This window comes from Xyrauchen texanus, chromosome 42 (genome assembly GCF_025860055.1).
Source record: "Xyrauchen texanus isolate HMW12.3.18 chromosome 42, RBS_HiC_50CHRs, whole genome shotgun sequence".
Classification (NCBI taxonomy): Eukaryota; Metazoa; Chordata; class Actinopteri; order Cypriniformes; family Catostomidae; genus Xyrauchen; species Xyrauchen texanus.
Window position 1 is genome coordinate 17,119,226 of NC_068317.1, and position 20,678 is coordinate 17,139,903.

The 20,678-nt window shown below is 39.3% G+C and overlaps 1 protein-coding gene across 3 annotated transcripts in view; it reads left to right on the top strand.

Moving 5' to 3' along the window:
- The window catches only part of LOC127634996 (neuropilin and tolloid-like protein 1), a 169,918-nt gene that overhangs the window by 112,698 nt on the left and 36,542 nt on the right, over positions 1 to 20,678 (top strand). For all 3 annotated transcript variants that reach the window (XM_052114802.1, XM_052114801.1, XM_052114803.1), the window contains exon 7: positions 13,967 to 14,195. In XM_052114802.1, the coding sequence (XP_051970762.1) occupies positions 13,967 to 14,195 (229 nt within the window). The remainder of the gene's footprint in view (positions 1 to 13,966; positions 14,196 to 20,678) is intronic.

A 20,678-nucleotide genomic window follows, 5' to 3' on the forward strand; every position in this document is an offset into this window, starting at 1 on the left:
CCTCATGCATAAAACTAGAGACAAAATAATTTGAAGAGAATTCATGTTCAGTTGCTATAGTGTCAACTTGCCAAGGTAACCCCGGCCCTGAAACGTTCCTGAAAAAAATTCCAGCACTGTACAGCCAGGGGAGTGAACTGGATTTTCATTTCGCACTGTACACCAAGAAGTGAAAAAACATGTATAGCTTCCTTGTTTATGGAGCTCTAGCATTTAGAATGGTACTTGACAAACACAGCGGGGGATAAACCATGATTCAAAAGAGCACCTCATTGAGGGGACACACCCATAACTTCCATAAATGCGCATCGATGCCCAGCGGTGCCAGATGCGAGAGAAAACCAGAGGGGAAAGTGCGACGTCTCGCTCAAATGAACAGGTCTCCGGGTATCAGACCCTGTCTGGATAGGAGATCCGTCCCTAAATTCAACCAGCCCAGAACATGTACATCTCATAGACAATACATTGTTCTGTGCCCACAGAAGGATGCAATGTGCCAGTCTCTACATGGCATGAGCAGCACTGTGAACATCTCCAGACAGTGTATGTGTCAATCCAGTATTCCTCAGTGATTGAAGTCCCTTTGTGGAGTTCATCCAGCAATTAAAAAGTTCTTGCATGCAACAATCCCAGGGGAGGGACAGCGGACACTGCAATCATGAGTCCCAAAAGCCTATGAAATGTTCTCGCAAATGTTCTCTGAACATCGCAAGATACTGCTGTAATGACAGAACACTAGCTGGATACATGTGCGTCTGCATCACCCGTGAGTCTAGCTCCATACCTAGAAACATTGTCTATTGCTGTGGCAACAGGACACTCTTGTCTAGGCTGACTCTCAGCCCTATTGATTGCTCAAATGGCTTAGAACAACATCTAGGTGGAGGACAGCCAGAATCTCTGAGTGGGCTAACGCCAACCAGCCATCAAGATAATTCAAAACACATACGCCTTTTTTAAGCCTCAAGGGTGTCAGAGCTGCATCCATTCATTTTGTGAAAATACGTGGTGCCAGAGTAAGTCTGAATGGAAGGATGGAAGGACGCAAAATCGGTTCCCCAAAAGCAAATCTAAGAAAGTGTCTGTGCTTCGTCGCTATCTGAATATGGATATAAGCATCCTTCAAATTGATTGTCACAAACCAGTCCCCCGGCTGCACTTGTAACATTATTTGTTTCTGCGTCAACATTCTGAATCGACGTTTCATTAGAGTGAATTTCAAAATGTCTCAAATCCAGAATGGGACGCAAGCCGCTGTGAAATAACCATGCCCTATCATTCGAATTACCCATTTTTAAATGTTTCGCAACTACTGCCCATCCGCAAGACAGGCAGACAGAGGAAGAACAGAAAATCTGACTCGATGGCAGGAAAATTAGCGCCTTTATGGAGCTTGTAACGTAGCTCCCTAGGGGCATTCCTTAAGTACCATCAGCCAATAAAATTAAACCTACAAATGCATCCTATCGTTTGCCATTGATGAAGAAAGTCTTTATTAAGTTCAGCACCTGTGCAGCTTGTAAATGACTACTGCAGGTAAAGACATTTTCCAACCAAAAAGGATCAATACACTTAGTAACCTACATTAAAACACATAAAAAGTACCATGGCATTACCATGATTTTTGCACATGTGCCATTACCTGGGAGCACCATGTCAATACAAAGGTCTATGAATATGGTAATCATTTACCAAAGTACATTGGCAGTACCATGGTATTTTTGAATTACTTTGAAGCACCTTGAAAATAGAATGGTATGTGAATACTGTAACCATATATCGAAATACCATGGTAGTTTCATGATGTTCTTTGAAATACTGTGAAACATAATGCAAATACAATAATATGTGAATATGGCAATCATATATCAAAATACCATGGTAGAACTATCAGATACCATCAGATATTGGTGTTTTTTTGCCAAGATTTGCACCCACACACAAAGAATTACGTTCATTTGGGTTTGTACGGGAAGGAGTATAAAGATAATTTTTGTTTTTTATATTGAAAACATGGTTTTGTATAGCTAGCATGTATAATTTTTAATTTATATAGTTATGTTTACAATAAAATTGTAGTTGCCACCAGCCTCATCTTGCGGTGATTTGGGAGTTGTAGTTTGGGTAAATGCATCATCTTGCTTTAGCCACCTTGCTGGAACATATCTCCCTTCTTGCACACATGTTACCCCCCTCTTTTGCTCTGAAGTTTTTGGTTGGCCTGCAGAACTGAAGAGGACATCTCGAAGGGAGAGGGCATCTGCGTTTCCATGGCAGCGACAGGGCCAGTGAATGACAGAAAGGTTAAATTATTGAAGGCTTAGGAATCACCTATTAATTCTCCCGTTGCTCTCCTTGTTCTTGGCCATCCATTGGAATCGGCATAGTCTGTCATTAACACAAATTTCCTTCCCAGGAAGTAATATCTTAGAGTTTCTAAAGCCCATTTGATTGCAAGACACTCTTTCTCGATTGTGGCATAGTTTTTCTGATGCTTAGTCAGCCTTCTGCTTATGTAGAGCACAGGGTGTTCCTCCCCTTTGTGGGTTTGGAGCAGCACTGCACCAAGAGCCACCTCAGAGGAGTCAGTCTGTACCAGAAATTCCCTTTTAAAGTCTGGGGCAGCCAGGAGGGTCTGTGCACACAAAGACTTCTTTATGTTGTTAAAGGTTTCCTCTGCTTCCTTGGTCCATGTCACCATCCTGGAGTGTCTATTAGTAATTAGCTCTGTAAGAGGGGCAACCAGGCTTGAGAAGTTAGACACAGACCTTCTATAGTGTTTGACCAATCACAGAAAATATTTTATCTGTCTTTTTGCGACAGGCCTTGGCCTAACCTAGATTGTTCGCAGTAGCCAATACTGCATTTTTTTTTATTGCAGTCAAACCTGCTTCCCGGCATGAATGTAATATCTTCTCCACCAGGCCTAGGTGACTTTCTCAGTCTAAAATATAAATTACCACATCATCTAAACATGCTTCTGCTTACCTGTAGTGAGGGCAGAGCATGCAGCCCATCAACCTCTGGAAGATGGATGGGGCCCCATGAAGGTAGATGATCATATTGGTATAGCCCCTCGGGGGTTGCGAAGGCTGTCTTCTCCTTTGATTCTTGGGACAGAGGAACCTGCCAAATAACCTTTAGTGAGGTCTAAGTTTGTAATAAATTGGGCTTTACCCAGTCGGTCAATCAACTTATCTATGTGGGGCATGGGATATGCATCAAATTTTGACTCCTTGGTTAATATGCTATGTATACTTCCCTTTTCTGGGTGTGATCTGGAACAGTGGAGAAGACATCCTTGTTGCGATCCACTAGCTTCAGCACCTTCTGTCTCTGTTGTTGGGTCAGGTCAATGCTCATATTTACCTCTTCTTGTGGGGTTCACTGGATTGCCTGAGAGGAAGACTACTCAACAGCACCTCTCTAGGATTCTAGTATCTAAGACCTCTGGGCTTAAAAGGGTACAGTAATTCAAAAGGTAAGAACCCTGTAGAGGCCTGTGGCACCTCTCTTATTGAAAACATCAAATATGGCAAAAGTTGGTCTCAGTTTCATCCATCTGTCAATGACTGATGTGTTTGAGGGTTTTGATACAATGTTCGACTAGCCCATCTGCCTGAGGATGTACACAGCTCTTAACTGTTTAATCTTTAACAGGGCACAAGAGTTCTTTCATGACCTTGGACATAAAAGGTGTTCCTTGATCATTGAGGACCAGAGTATGTGAGCGGAGCGAGGAGTGGAGCGGCATGATTTTGCCTGGAGCGAGGAGCAGGTTTTTAAAAAATCGGAGCATCATTGTTTTCTCTTGCTCCAAGAGCACTCCACTAATGCTCCATCATGGGCAAAACACCTGGTAATGCAATAATTCACCATGTGTTAAGCAGTGTTAAACACTATTGGCATGTAGAAAAGATGGATTTTCTGATATAACCAGAAAGAATGTGATTAAACAAATTACTAATTTAAAATCTAGTGGCACTAGGTAATGTTAGACCTCCAGTGCGAAGGTTACTTTTGCTTTCTGTTTTCACGCTCCCTATTATTGAGTTAAGCTTGAATTAACTACATGCTTGTGACTCATCTCTTTATTCTTATGTCAAATGGCATATAGTGAAAATTAATGATGGGATGACGAAGGAGAACACAAGTGAGGCGTGACTGCAACAATCAAAGATTTGTTGTGAAATCCTAAAAGATGTCCAAAAAACACGATTATAATCTATTCACATGTGGAGAGACAATCTAAAGGTCAGTAATAAATATATCCCCTATTAAATATTTTGAATAATCATATCAACATTCTAATCTAATGCACCTCAATCTTAACTGTAGGCTTTTATGTCCCGCATTAAATAGAATTAAACATTTAACGACATAAAACACCAACTTAACTAATCAACATGTTAATATTGCATAGTTTGACTTTAATCAATTTCCATCTAAATCTATTTTAGTGCCGTAGGCTAATTTATGCGTTATACATTGCAGATGAATAAGCTCAGCAAATGTGAATAGAGGAAGATTTAAAATGTTAAAAAATTCAAATGCTAGTATTTCTAAAAGTGAACTCTGAATTAGACATATTATTTTGACAGTCTTATCTAGTTTTGATAAGACAATAATACATAGGTTTTGGTAATTTATTCATTTTATTTAATTTAAAGTTTGGTTATGTTCTGGTAATTTATTTTAAAAAAATAGTTTGGTAATTTATGTTTTTTATTTCATGTTTTATTTATTTATTTGCATCTAGCAATTTATTGAAGATTTGCCAAGGCTGGCAAATTTATTCTAGCAATTTATTGAATTGATCAAACCCAGAGAATGCTGCCGATATTTTTTAAAAGTAAGCTATAAAAATTATTAAATTCATTCTTGGGCTAATGTTAGTGTTCTAATAAAGCACATTGTAGCTTTTATTCTAGTATTGTGTATTTATTTTTCATTTAACCCTTCAAAACCTGAGCCCAAAATTCAAAATATTCCATTTGGTGTCAGAATATGATATTCATATCCAAATTCATATTATATTCATTTAACATCACACACCAGAACTGTAAATACCATATTGAAGGGAAGAACTAGGGCTTTCAAATTATATAAATATGTGTATGATTATTTAAGGCTAATCATCCTCTTGAGGGTGCTGAGCAGGGAGCCATAGTCTCTATCCATATTAACAACAGAAAAAAAGTACACAATTGGTAGACAGCAGTGTGTTCTTCACAAATCTGTACCCTGAATAGCCTAACCAGAATGTCAAAGTGCAGACAGCCCTCTCACACTTTCCTTGTGAACAGGAAGCTACACACAATCTAAATGATGTATGTTTGATGGATGGGTAAGGCTTCTAAATTATAGAAAGATACATTGGAAAAATCAACAAGCTAGATAACTTATCTAACTAGCTGGCCAGTTTCCAGGCAGGTCTGAACAGCATCTGCTCTCTGCCTCACATTACTTAAGGTGGATTTGTCACATAAATGTGACAAAATTGGCAAACAAGTTATTGATATTTAGTTAAAAATGTACATAGTATTGCTAGGTAATGTTTATTTAGCAAGCTTAACTTAAATTAGCTTAAAAATTGAGACTGTCCGATGAACACCCGACGGTCATGTAATTATTTCCAGAAATAACTAGCGTTATTCTTACAAATAAATGCTTCATAACTAAAATGTTTTGACTTTCAATAGACAATATTTACAACACATGTTAAATAACTTGTCTTAACTTGAAAGATCGCCTGGACAACCCGGAGTGATTAAAGAATGCTTTGAGCACGGAAGGGAAATTGTTGCCGCTCCACTCCACTCACATACTCTGGCATAGGACCACTATTCTTTAAAATGGCATTTCTATGATGGTAGGGTAATCAGTGGATTTCGGTAAGAAGGCTTTGGTGCTATCTGCTGATACTCAGGACAACTGCGGCAATAGTTATCCACATTTTTGTGAATGCCTGGCCAAAAAAAACATATTTAGAACCCTTTCTTTGGTTTTCTCAACCCTTTGGTGTGTTCCTAACAGGTGGGTATGGGCTAGCTGGAGTACTGTGGCTCTATGTGGTTGGGGCACAAACAGCTGTTCCAGAATTTCCTCCCCCTCTTTCTTAACTTCACATAGCAAACCCTTCTTAATAGCAAAATTAGGATAGATTAAATGGAAATTACCCCTGTCTATTCAAATCAAGTCAAGTCAAAATGTATTTCTATAGCACATTTAAAAGCAACAGAGTTGCACCAAAGTGCTGTACAATAAAACATTGAGCATATAAAAAGAAAGCATTAAAGAAGAACATGCAGCATACAATATATACACAATAAATAAAATACAATCAGAAAACATTGACTTAAACTAATCTTAATCAAAAGCCAGAGAGAACAAATAAGATTTAAGAGCCGATTTAAAACTGGCTAGTGAAGCAGCAAACCTCACATTTACGGGCAGACTGTTCCAAAGTTTAGGTGCTGCAGCAGAGAAGGCCCGACCACCCTTAGTTTACAGTGATAACGTGGGACAGTTAAGAGAAGCTGATTACTAGACCTAAGTGCTCTTTGGGGAGAGTAAGGGATCAGAAGGTCACTAATGTATTTTAGTGCAACACCAGCTAAAGCCTTGAACACAAAAACAGCAATTTTAAAATCAATTCTAAACTTTACAGGAAGCCAATGTAAAGTTGCCAAAATTGGAAAAATGTGATCCCTCTTTTTAGTTCCGGTAAGAAGTCTCGCTGCAGCATTTTGGACAATTTGCAGGTGAGAGATCGCGGTTTGAGGTAGGCCACAGTATAGGGAATTACAGTAGTCCAGGCGTTAGCAGGCGTGATGTTATGAGAGCGTGGATTACAGTCTCCAAATCTTTCGGGGGGGTAGAAATAGTTTTAATTTCGTAACCGATCTCAGATGAAAGAAACTGCCCTTTACCAGTGTACTGATTTGTACCGACGAAGAAGAAAACTTCCCAATGCTCACTGAGAAGGTTCTATCTTTGAGGTAAGATTCCAACCACTGCAGGGCAACGCACTGAATACCCACAAACTTTTCCAACCAATGAAACAGAATACTGTGATCGATTATATAGAATCCAGCACTTAAATCTAACAAGACAAGCACTGCATACGAACCAGTACCGATAGGACTGAAATTGTAAGGATAGATGGGTCAATATGGGGTTTCTTAAGCAGAGGGTGAACCACAGCATGTTTAAAACTAGCAGGTACAACTCCATTTGCTAGAGAACTGTTAATAAATGCTGTTAAAGCCAGGCTCAAGGTTACAAACACTTCCTTGAAAAGACGAGTTGAGATGACATCTGACTCACAGCTGGAGCATTTTGCCTTGGAAACAATATCTGCTAGCTGAGCAGAGGTAACTGGATGAAAACAAGTTAGCAAATCTGTTGGTGAATAAATCAAAGGGGGCTCATATGATGATGGCTTAATGGAAGCCTTGATCTCCAAGACTTTATAATCAGAACATTTTTTAAAAAGTTCTCAGGTTTCCCGAGATGGAACAAGAGAAGGAGCTGGTGAGGGATCAAAAGTCAATAGTCTTAAACAGCATTCTCGGTCGGTTAGCATTTTCAGCAATACTTTTGGTAACACTTTAAGCATGCAGTTAAACATTCAAACGAGACTTGGAGTTTGTCTCTTTTCCACTTTCGCTCTGCCTTGCGGCACTCTTGTCTAAGAGAGCAGGTGTTCTCATTTAACCAAGGCTGGCTGGTGCCTTTACTCTTTTTCTGGGCTTAAGTGGACCAACAAAGTCTATAGAAATGGAGCATGATTTAGTAAAAACCTCCACCATCTCTTCAGTGTTTAATTTGTCAAAGACAGCATCCCCGAAGTTAGCTTGATAGTACTCTGAAAATAAAGTGGTAGTGGAAGGTTGAATGAAATGAAAATAACTTACAGACTGAGAGCAAGTTGAGGTGGGAAGAACACAATTGGCAATTGCTCTGAAATAGCAGCATCAATTACTCTCAGATTAGTTATGGGAAAACCATGTGATAACACCAGGTCCAATGTGTGCCCCAAATTATGAGTAGGGCTAAAAACTAATTGTAACAGATTTAAAGATTCAATGAGGCATAAAAACTCTTTCACCAAAGGTTTAGACAGACAACAAAGGTGATTATTAAAATGTCCTAGAATCAAAAGTGTATCACAGTGAGACACAATTTTTGTTTTTAAGTTTGTTTTTAAAAACAGTTGCAACACCCCCACCATGACCAGAAAGTCTTGGAGTGCTAAAAAAAGGCACAATATGGTGGAGAAAGTTCACCAAGAGATGATAACTCATCTCGTTTCAGCTATGTTTCAGTCACAAATAAAAAGTCAAGCTGCGAATTTGAGATGAAAAAGTCATTTAAAATGAATGATTTGTTAGATAGTGACCTCACATTTATCAAGGCCATCCTCACCATCAGCGACTCAGCTTTTTCAGTATTTGGAGATGAAAACTTAATTGAACAGAGATTTAACGGATTCACAGGATTGAAGAGGAACGACGGAATGAAATTACTGCAATGTAGAATTTCCAAGGAAGCACAGTGATTATATATGTCCACGGAAAGACGATATAAAGAGTTCAGATTATGCAGATCCAGAGATGAGTAGAAGAGAGCCATAACTAGCCACATATAATATCCAAGAGCTGAAGAAGCAAGATAGAGAGGACCAAGAACATTAATACAGCTGTAACATACCAGAGCATTGAGCAGAAGGGACTTAACCTGCAGTGCAGCTGTAGGCTGAGAGTAGTCGATTCCAGGCCACCAGTCCATCCAAACACAAGGCAGCAAGTGCCGAGCCTCCCCCGAGGAAAGCAGGTGTTTTAGAGGATGAAAGGCAGGCAGGCAGGCGGCAGGTCTTTCAGACGCTCACCGCTACTAGCAGCTATCATCCAGCCAAGCACAGTCGATCCTAGACCGCCGGGAGTCCATCCAAACACAAGCAAGTGAGTGCTGAACCTCAACCAAGGTAAGCTGGCGTTTTAGTGGATGAAAGATTAGGTATTTCAGGCGCTCCGCGACCAGCAGCTTATCATTCAAATACAGTTGCACCAAAATATAATATAAATGCAACATGAAACTGAACAAAAACCAGATTAATTTAAAAGTATAAAAGGGTCAAGCCGGGGAGCAGCGGCAGTCAGACAGACCAGCGTACGCTCACCCAGTAACACACACACACACCTTCTATTATTCTCATGTTCCTCAAAGCATTGACAAGTGTGGGGTAATTCAGTTGTGCTGTTCCATACTGGCCTGACAGTCACTGGGGCTCCTGAATTTCCAGTCTGTTGTCATCTCCTTGAGGCTGCTCTGTCTCCTGTTCACAGGCTGTCTCTGCCTCCCCAGGACTGCCTCCTGTGGTTGCCTGACTCAGTCTGGCTGGTTGGGATTGCTTGGCTCCTCATTCCGAGACTGACTCCGTCTCCTCAGATTCATCGCCAGCAGCTGTGCGGGTTCTTACTGGGAAAGAATGATGGGTTAATCTTTGAACATCTTTACTCACATGTTTATTTGTCTCCTGTCTAGTTTTACTTTTTGGCTGCTGTGGGTCTCTTGATCTCCTCACCTGTATATCCTGACATAGTCTATGGAATATTGGTCTCTTCCAATTTATAGCTGTACAGGTAAGGCGTCTACCACCCCTATGGGGCATTTGCCCTTCGTGGTGACTAGTGTTATGGCAGACGTGGGGTAGAAACCGGTGTCTACATGCACACATGAATCTGGCAGGGAACTTTTCCTGGAGATTTCCTCACAGTTAACCAAGGATATGTCGACAAGGTTGATCATGATAACAGAGTCCAACAACGCTTCTACATCCCGGCTGTTGACCGACACAGGACAGGTCATGGAAAGCGGAGTCTCATAACAGCACAGAAAATAAATAGTCTTTCTGGCAGCTCGAAGATTCTGCGGTCGGCATGGGCTCATCTACCTTGGGGCACTACCATGAAATGTGTCATACTTCCCCAAACTTATAACTCATCCTCATTTTGTACTGCGAGCTTCCGACTTGCTGGCTGGAGTTTCCCCTTGGTGTGCTGGACCATGCTAGAGATTTTGAGGCACGATTTCAGCTGTGAACAGGGAGTGTCTTGTGATCAGGCATTTTGCATGTCCATGTTTGCTTGAAACCTTTCTACTGCTTCGATTAAGTCTTTGGGTGAAGTAGGGTTACTCTGATACACAAATTTCTTTGCTTCGTATGGCAAGCAAATGTATTTATCAAATGTTTCTCATGTATTTATCCACTACTAAGGACTCAACTACATCTGTTGAGGTTCTCTGGTCCAGTTCTAGACATTTCCTGGCATCTGTGCTCGTGGAGGCTATTCTCTCTAGAAGTGCCAAGCATGGAATTGTTGGGCCCTTCCAAATTTGGTAAGTCCACTTTTACTTAACACTTCCTTCTTTAACTGATCATAATTTTTGGCCTTTGCAGAGTTTAAATCAAGGAAGGCTTTCTGGAACTCCCTAGATAAAAATGGGGCTAGAATTCTCGCCCACTGATCTTCTGGCAACTTTTCCCTGACTGTGGTGGTTTCAAAAGCATGCAAGTAAGCCTCCACATCATCTTTTTCCCAATCTTATGGATTAAATCACTAGCCCATATTTTAGAGGTGCCCTGTGCCATTTTTATTCTAACTCCCTGACTTTGAGATCATTGGCACTCTTTTGTTCCTCCACCAGGCCTGCCTGAATTTGCTGCTGGGTCAAATTATTCTCAACCAAAGAGCTTAATAAATCCTCCATTTTGAAATTGACTGGGTTGACACATAACTGGGAAAGCAGGTGAGTGTGGTCCTCCAGATCTTCAGAGAACATCAGCAGACATCCACATGCCTGCATTCTTCACCATATGTGGTATCCAAATTTAGCAATTTCTCAATAATTATGTGTTTTAATAGGTTAATACAAAAAAGAAAAGGTCACAATTCAGCAATAGTAGAAAACAAAAAAAAAATTTCAGTGCACAACAAAGTCCAGTCTTATTAGGGCAAGCCACCCTCATCAGCTGCACCTATCCCTCATTAAGTGGCAGCTTGGGAATTGTTGATCTCACCGGTCTGCCATCTTGCCACCGGCCTCATCTTGCGGTGGCTTGGGAGTTGTAGTTAAGATAAACTCTTGCTCTAGCCACCTTGCTGGAACTTATCACCCTTCTAGCACATGCCCTCTGATGATGCCACAATACATACATATTATTTTCCATATTGCAGTAATAAGAATATCAAAATGGACATCTTTTTTTCTAATTGTGGTGCATAACTGTTATGAAAATAAAATCACTGTGTAAAAATAAATGAATGTCCCTAAAAATAAAACTTCATTTAATATGTGCAAAATGTAATTTCTTATTTGTTTCTTTTGATTTTGGAGTAAAATAGGACCAGGATATGTTCTTGACAGGTTTCGTCAGAATTTCCCACATATGTACAGGTATGAGGCCCCTTTTCAGTGAAAGTATACATACGTTTTTTGAATGTTGTTTCATTCACCAATTTGAAAACTTCTAGGTAATCGCACACTTCTCTTTAATCTCACACAATTTTACGTATCATTCATGTCTGTAGTACAAACTGTTTAGGACAAGCTATGGGCCAAACTTTAGGATGGAAAATATAAAAATTAATATGAGCAAAAAAAGTGATACTTGCCTTAGCTAGTAACACTAATTAGTGTCCAACGATAAGACTGCCATGACTATGTAACAGCATTTGGTGCACCTGTGGACAGCCCAAATCTTGTGATTAAATATTTGATTTTGTCACATTATATACTGTATATAAAACAGACAATTCCTCTTCCTTCATGTTTTTACATCACTGCCAGTTATTGGCAATTCACTTCTCATGCATTTTAAGAAACTTTTGGATTTTGCTTTCAGCTGCCTCAATGATATAAATCTGTGGAAATGTATATTATTGCACTAACATAGACTGTACACATAAACACCAGGATAACAGTTGTTAAATTAACATGCTAGTCTCTCTTAATTAGCAGTAGGTCTTCCACATAATTTATTCATTTATCTGGACAACCTATTAAAATAAATTCTGTGTAATTACAGTTTCACACATCCCTCACATTCTACATATTAGACTGTGTTTAAAAAGTGTTAACAAGCTGGCACATGTAGTGAACCTGCTTTCTTTTTATGTGCAGTAATTCTCTCAGGGTAACACATGGGGAGTGGTGAACCTACGTTTCATTTGTTTCATTGAGAGTGATTGGGGTTTTATGTGTGTGCATGCATATAAGTGACGGCCCCACAATTTTTGCAGATGATGTACATGCCAGACCATTCTGGAAAGGATATGAATCCTTTAGTTCATTACTTAAAGTATATTGCAGGTGTGAGGATACTGAGGGTGACAAGGACAAACTGATCAATGTGACTTGCATGTCACACAAATTGGTCGCCCTATAAAAGACTAATGTGCTAAACCAAATGCTATTACATGGAGAAGATTTACAGAGCACTTGAGTAACTTTCAAGCCCCTATACTCATTGGTAGATCTGGGGTGCTCCATTTATTTTTGATAATATAACACTGAGTGCTCATTAAAAGTAATAACTCCATAATTTGGGCTGCATTATCCAAATGCTCCTTGGAGAGACAAGAGGGGCAATGGGAGAAGAACACTCTATGCTAATTTTGGGGAGATATTGGTGCTTTCAAAGCTGTCAAATAGTTTTGGAACATCATGGTGAGACTCATTACTAACAATACTTAGTACTTGCAATACTACTTGATTTTTGTAATCAGATTACATAATCCAGATTACATGTGATACATTACTACCCAACACTGCAAAAGCATACAATATAGTAAATTGTGTTTCCAACTTTGTGGCAACAGTTTGGGGATTTTTGCCAAAAAGTTTTTTTTTTTTATTGTTTTTTTTAATGACACTTAGCACAAAGTGAGGTCAATAATGAAAAGGTTTATGCAGTCTGGTGTTGAAAAACATGACTGGCCTGCACAAAACCTAGACCTGAATCCCACTGAAAATTTTAGAGATGTTTTTGAATACCGACTGTGAGCCCGACCCCATCACCCTACATCAGTGCCTGACATAAATGATGCTTTTGTCTGAATTGGTGCAAATCCCTACATCCTTGTTCCAGCATATAATGGAAATCATTCCCAGAAAAACCTATCCTTTCAAATTATGTGTTCAACAAGCACATGCAATTGTAGTGTTAAGGTGTATGGAGTGGTGGTGTCATAGTGGGCTAAAGCACTGAACTGGTAAGCAGAAGGTTGTCGGTTTGATCCCCATAGCCACTACCTTGAGCAAGGCACTTATCTCCAGGTTGCTCCGAGGGGATTGTACCTGTAATAAATGCACTGTAAATCATTTTGGATAAAAGCGTCTGCCAAATGCAAAAAAATTGATTTTGAGATTCTGGATGAGGAGAGGCGTGATGTAAATTCGATCAAGGTCAGATTAAGTATGAACAAAACATGCTAACACCTTTCTGTTTTTCAGAGACCTCAAAAGGGTTGGTATGTAGTTTAATGGCATACTGTTTGAGCTCATCAGTTTATGGGGCTGATCAAAGCATCATTTTGAAACCTATCAATCATGTGTCAGACTGCAAACACAACCCCCTGTGTTCATCACTACTTTCACGGTATTAATCTATCTGTGCAATTAACATCAGCCTGAGGCCTTGTTGGACTTCAGAGTCCAAGATGTCTTGTGCAAGTACATAAAGTTTGCCAAGAAATCTAAATGTCATTGATATGACAGGTGAGATGGGTGCGTTGAAACCGCTGAAGGATAAAAAGTTTATTTTGACAAATGCCTATTTCCTGTGGAAAATTTTGTTTCCAGTGTCTTAGAAGTGATAGATTTCTAATGGACATTACACTCAGTGTCTCTCTCTCTCTCTCTCTTTCTTTCTTTCTTTCTTTCTTTTCATCTCTCTTAGATCTACTTGCGCTTTCTAGACTATGAGATGCAGAACTCTAATGAGTGTAAACGTAATTTTGTCGCGGTGTATGATGGCAGCAGCTCAGTGGAGGACCTGAGGAACAAGTTCTGCAGCACTGTAGCCAATGACGTCATGCTGGTGTCTGCGATGGGCGTGGTCCGCATGTGGGCAGATGAGGGGAGTAGCAAGAGCCGCTTCCGTATCCTCTTCACTACCTTCCAAGAGCGTAAGCTACACACTTAAACATACTTGTCACAGTTTAAGTGCTCCCATCCAACCTGCATGATTGTATTAAAGCCAATGTGTGTAATACTTTCCCCTCTGCATGTTTAAAATGCAGAAACAAATGTAAATAAAATATCTATTGGTTGAAATCGCCATAAGTCTAACACTGTGGCCGTGTAACGCTGTCAAACATTGCTCTGTTTGTTTGAGAGACCCAACCAGGTTGACACAGCAACATTGGCTCAACAAATAATTTGAGTTTGTGGCAGGATTATTTTTTGCCTGGCCAATATAAGATGGAGGTAGTGTTCAGGAAACTTGTTTGAAAACAATCAGTATGTTTGCAATTCTGTTTGGTGACATTGTAGTGCCACAGAAATTGCTCACTTCCATTTTTAATTTACATAGGCTCATTTCAATTGTGTTTTGCATCCTTCTTACATCCACATGTTTGTGCAAGAACTGACATGCTCTAACACTTCTTCACTCACTCTGATTTATAAACACACACAAGACACATATTCCCACTCTTATTTTCACAATACTCATTGACAGAACACTATACTAAGCAGGTCCATCAAACCAATGATTCCCAAACAGAGGTACATGTTTTCTAGGCAGCTGTCAAAAGGTTAAATCTGTTTATAGATTACTAAATAGTTTACTATAATCTGATAAATTACTAATTGTAATTAATCACATCATTTTTTCAGTTCCTTTGTAGGATAGAAAGTAAAACAAATGTAAAACATTTATGTGGATGACACTCCTAGCAATCTACTGTATATTGACTTAGTTATATTAACCTATTGCAAAATAGTATACTGCATAAGTGACCTGCTCCAACATTTTGAGTCACTTTGTCCTAGAGACATATTTGGAGTTTTATGCACTAGAGTGAAAATGAAAGTTTTTAAATAATTATATCAGCCAACATTTAAATTATCATATCTTGACATTAGTTTTGATGCATAGACTTTCCTTTTTACTTAAGTGCACCTTATAGAAGGTGCAAACATTTTTTAGTGCACCCTGCAGAAGGTAAACTTAATGTATAACTTCCTATATTGAATATACATTTCCCTTGCTGGCTTCTCCTTTCGACTGCTCCCTCTGCTAAGTACTCTTATCAGAAAAAGAAGGACTAGGGGGAGGGGACCACTGATGCACAGAATTACAGGATTACTCATTTAAAGGATGAGCTGTTTCTGCTGGGATGCAGCCTTTTCTTGGAAGCATGAAGGCGACATCGGTGCCCCGCCACCCGGGCTTCTTTGATTCGGTGATCCACATCTTGGACTCTGTAGTGGCAGTGCTTGCTTCATCAGACACAGAAGCACAGTGAAACAATGATGGGGAAGGAGAGAGCGAGAATGTGAAGGAAAAAACGTTAAAGGGATGAGAATTTGTGGGAAAGGAGGCTCAATAAGGGAATAATAAAGATTGCATGTTGGGCTGAAAGAGGAAGTGCTGAGGAGAGAGAGCGGAGGCAGAGTGATAAAATGGGGGTTTAATGTTTAGCATGTAGCACACTCATCATCAGTGCACACTGCCGGCATCAAACACTTTTGTCAATTATGGTCCCACTGCTGTGACAGCCCAACGCCATGTGTCCCAGTAGCCCCTAAAAACAATACCAGCCCAATCATGCCATGCCAGATACTGATGAGTAAAAAACTCAAATGAAACTGCAATGAGAGACAGCAACATCCTTACTGTACAAGGCTATAGCTGCAGTCACTGGCTCATGTTAGCTAGAGCAAGAGGGGGAGTTTTCTAAGGATAATTTGCACCTACTGATAATGTAGTTTATTTGCATTCTCTGTCTGCTTTGTTTTAGCACCTGATTCTACAAACAAATCAACATGATCATCATGATCAACGTGATTATGGCCATCCAGCGCCATCCTCCATCAGACATTTTTGCAACCAGGAAGTAATCTTGTTCACACAAACAATGGTGAGCGTGATAAGGAGGTTGCATTTTTTTCACGAAACTTAAATTTTTAGTCCACTGACGGTTAGCTTTAGGGTTGCGGTTTGGGTTAGAGGGTAAAGGTAATAAAATCTGTGTTTCTGTTGTCAGTATTATATCATTCACATCTACATTTACGCATTTGGCAGATGCTTTTATCCAAAGCACTTATTACAGGGGAAATCCTTCTAGAGCAACCTGGAGTTAAGTGCCTTGCTCAAGGACACAATGGTGGTGGCTGTGGGGATCGAACCGGCAACCTTCTGCTTACTAGTTCTGTGATTTAGTCCACTACGCTACCGCCATGTTCAAAAAAAAATTAATTGGAGGGGGGTGCAGGATGTCAGTGATTCGTATTTTGGTAAACATTGAAAGATTTCATCAGAAAATCTTTTTACCTGCTGTTACCAAATTTACAGCGTGATCAGTCTGAAGGTATTATGCAAATTAGTAAACAAACCTAGCCAAAAGTTTTGTGAATGTGCACGGTGCAATTCCGCATCTTGCAAGTCGGTGCAGAGAGCTTTGTGAATGAAGCAGGCTACCGCATTCTGGCATAGTTTACTGGGACTGTACAGCATTGCCCCACCACTGGTATGTAGGCGCCTGAATTGGTCATTTAAAATGCAGAAAGTGTGTTAGACTACACCCCGTGTCTGGACATATGCTCTGTTATAATGCTCTTCTCCATCATTTGAACATAAATTGATGGATAACTGCAGCCATTAGCAATAAAAATGTACACAAACATCTTTTTTTAATAATGCTTTCCGTGGCTGGTAATATATTAGACTTTAATTGTGCCAGGAAAGTTGCACTGAGTTTTATAAATAAGGCCTAATTGACATAGAAAGGAGGCGTGTTTAAAAAAAAAAAAGAAAGACTCATTTTAAATCCTCACAACAAAGTGCTATTTCAGCGCATTTAGTGCCTCGTTAAATTAGATTGTGGGTGGCGAATAAGATGTAGATTTTTGTGCTGAAATACAGTGCACAAATATAGTGTGCAAAACCGTTTAGTGAATTTGCCCTTCATACTAAAGCCAAAGATCCTCTAAGGCAAGTCATTTCACTCTGCAGTCATATTCTTAATGACCCCAGGCATATATTTTTAGTCATGAAAGCTCCTACAGTTCCTATCACATGAATGTGGAAAGACTGAAATTCCCAAAATGGTTTATCATGATTATGATCAAATAGAATATTTCAAATCAGCAATAAAATCTGACAAAAGTGATATCATAAATTTAGCTTCTTTAGCTCAAATCAAAATGTCAAAATGTTTACATAGGAAAACACTTGCAAAAATGTGTTCAGTGTGAATGGCCCCTTTGTAAGTGTAAGACAGGACTTCCCGTTTCTCACATTCATATACCGTATATAGCTGTCCATAGTATATAGCTGTCCATCTCCTCCCTTGTAATGTCTCTGCTACAGTACAGAGGCACAGCTTCCACTTCCTTTGATTCATTGCAGAGCTATAATTGACATGAGTTTGCATTTAAAGAGAGAGGCGAACTCATGATGTGGAATTCGCATGTGGAATTGAGAAAAAATGGTTTAGGGAATGAGTCGGTGGTTTACTGCTGAGTGCCTTGAGGGTGAAGAAAGCGCATAATGCTCTTTCTGAGATAGAAAGATGCAGCTGCATGCCTGCGTCAGTCTTCGTGAACAACGATAGGTGGATTTGTGTAGGAGCCCAGTGTCCTTTGTGCAGCCCTTTCCAGAGAATGAACACAGGATGTGCGGTTGCCCGGGTAACACCCCTGCATAACTTGTTCAGGCAGTTCTTACCCCATTGTAGACAAATTAATTTCTGACTGGTGTCAAATCAGGACTAATTCACATGTTGTGTCCAAGGACCGATTTTCACACACACTCAACATTCACTTTAATTTACTTAATTTACCCTCAATCTGACATTTATTCCTGATAATACACAAATGTATGGTCACATTTTTGTTTAAAAGGAGTGTTTATTTTGTATTAAAAATCATTTATTTGCCTGAGCTATTTTTATGTTGTCAATATAAATGCTGTGTTTTCAATGGGTCAGTACTGTTGCAGCCACAAGGGGAGCACTGCTTATGGATGATAGTGCCACGTGAACTTTCAGCTCTCAGACGCTTACAAGCCACACCTGAGGAAAGCCATTAATTTGTGTCTTGTCTTCTTTTCTCCAGATTTCTCAGGTATGTTCAGTGTAAAAGTTGCAAAATACTAAATTCTTATGTCAAAACATATTAAGCTTCATCTACTTTGGGTTTCATTTGAAAGAATTCGTGAAAGAATAGTTTAAAATATATGATGAATTTTATAAAGTTTGAGTTCCCCCATTGTATTGAGTGTAACAGAGCAATTGGAATGGTCGTTCAATGCAAGTGAATGGGACAAAATAGTACCCACCCCTTAGCCATTGTATTTTGAGATTGTTTCCGGCTCAGTTTTTGTGTTTAAGTAGTGAAACGACATATGTCAATGTAATAGGTTGTTATTTAAATCACATGTTTGATTTAGGTTTTCAGTGGGGTTTTTTTCTGTACAAATGTTGTTTAATGTCAGATTATAATAATAATGGTGTAAATGTTGTACAGTGACGTCAAACGTTACTGAGTTTTACTTACACCCAGCACAGTTATATTTCAGCATTGTTAACAAAAGAAAGCCTTAAAAATGGCTAACTTTGTGGGTCATTGTTTAATATTAAAGCATTTGAGTGAATTATATGTTGATGTGTTACCAGAGGTAGAATATATATAATAAAAAATTATTACTATAGCTTTAAATATATATATATATATATATATATATATATATATATATATATGTATGTATGTATGTATGTATGTATGTATGTATGTATGTATGTATGTATGTGTGTGTGTGTGTACGTGATTACAAATGTGATTATTATTCACATATGGTGAAGTTGTAAAGACAAAGTGATACTATATCAAAGTGGATTGTTAAGAAACTGATATGTTGTAATTGTGAAAAATTATTTTATTATTAAGAAGACATATTTTTCAGATTAAGATAAATAAATTAAATTAGTTTAATAAAGATGCTGACAAGCCACGCCTGAGGAAAGAAATTAATTTGTGTCTTGTCTTGTTTTCTCCTGATTTATCAGGCAAAAATTATTCAGGTCCTATGCCTGGGACCTGTAACAGATTTTTGGAGGTTCCACCGATATCCATGTCCAGACTGCAAGACTGATCTTGAAGTCTATACTTCCACGACAACAAGGCCCATGACCACCACAGCGGGGTTGCATGTGTAAATCTGAAGCAGCTGCAGGTGACCTGGCTGAGAGGAAGTACATCACTGCATGTCCAAAAGTGTCTGGGACTGAGCAAGGTTGCCGACGAGAGAAAGGACTGACCTGACTGAGAAGTTGTACAAAACATCAAATCCAAGGTCTCTGGAATTGAGCAAGATGGCCAACAAAAGTAAAGGTCTGATCTGGAAAATCAAGAAAGCCTTCACACATTGGCTGTTGATGAACTCTTCCAAATTGTTAATAGCATCACACCAGCTTCAGGTCTTGATTCCTCAACTGTCTTCAGGGATGATGTGGAAAGTTGTTCAATTTAATTTCTTCCTACATGCAAAGCAACACTTTAACTGAATTGGAAGATGAAGGGTATGCGCAGTTTTTGAAAGACATTATTGATGAGCTCATCTAAAATTATGTAACTGTGTTGTGTATGACCAGCCTGTGTCTATTTTGGTTGAAAATGATATGCACAAACATACACCCTCACTAGCTACACATACATAGACACTGTCAGCAACCACACACATGCAGACATTTTCATCATCCACATCTGCAAGTGTAGATACAGACAGACAGTAGATACTTTTGTGAGTATCAAAAGCTACTCTCTGGCTATGAGGAATTAGGTAGAAAGCTGTCAGAGTACAAATATCACCTACAGTTTGCAAAATAGAAAATCCCTCACAGAGCAGGACAACACTCAAAAAGCAAAGCAACTACCTCACACTGAGTACTTACCACACCCCAAGACTGATGGCATGATGTACATGAGAGACTTGCCATACTTCCAGCGCAAGGAATTAAAAGTACATGGGGGTCAGGTAGGTGACAGCACTTCAGACATCAGTTACAATAGTTTGTGGAAGCAGATTGACGAAGACCACAAATCAAACCACACAGAGAGTGAGATCATTCAAGTTGTTCTGTGCAAAATTAAACCAGGACAGTTCAAAGATATGCTCATTAACTAAGATGATCTTACTGTGACTGAACTGAAAAGTTTCCTACAGTCTCATCTAAGTTAAAAGAGCAGCAGCAAGCTTTTCTAAAAGCTGATGAGCACCAGATAGTGTGAGCATGACACCCGGCAACAGTTTCTGTATCGAGTCAAGGGACTCTAACAAAAGGTAATATGTTTGCTTCAAGACAGAGCAGCACAAACATTGAGTATGAGCCATGCACTGTACAGAATTCAGTTAAGAAAACTGCCAGCTTGATCAGCTTGACCTG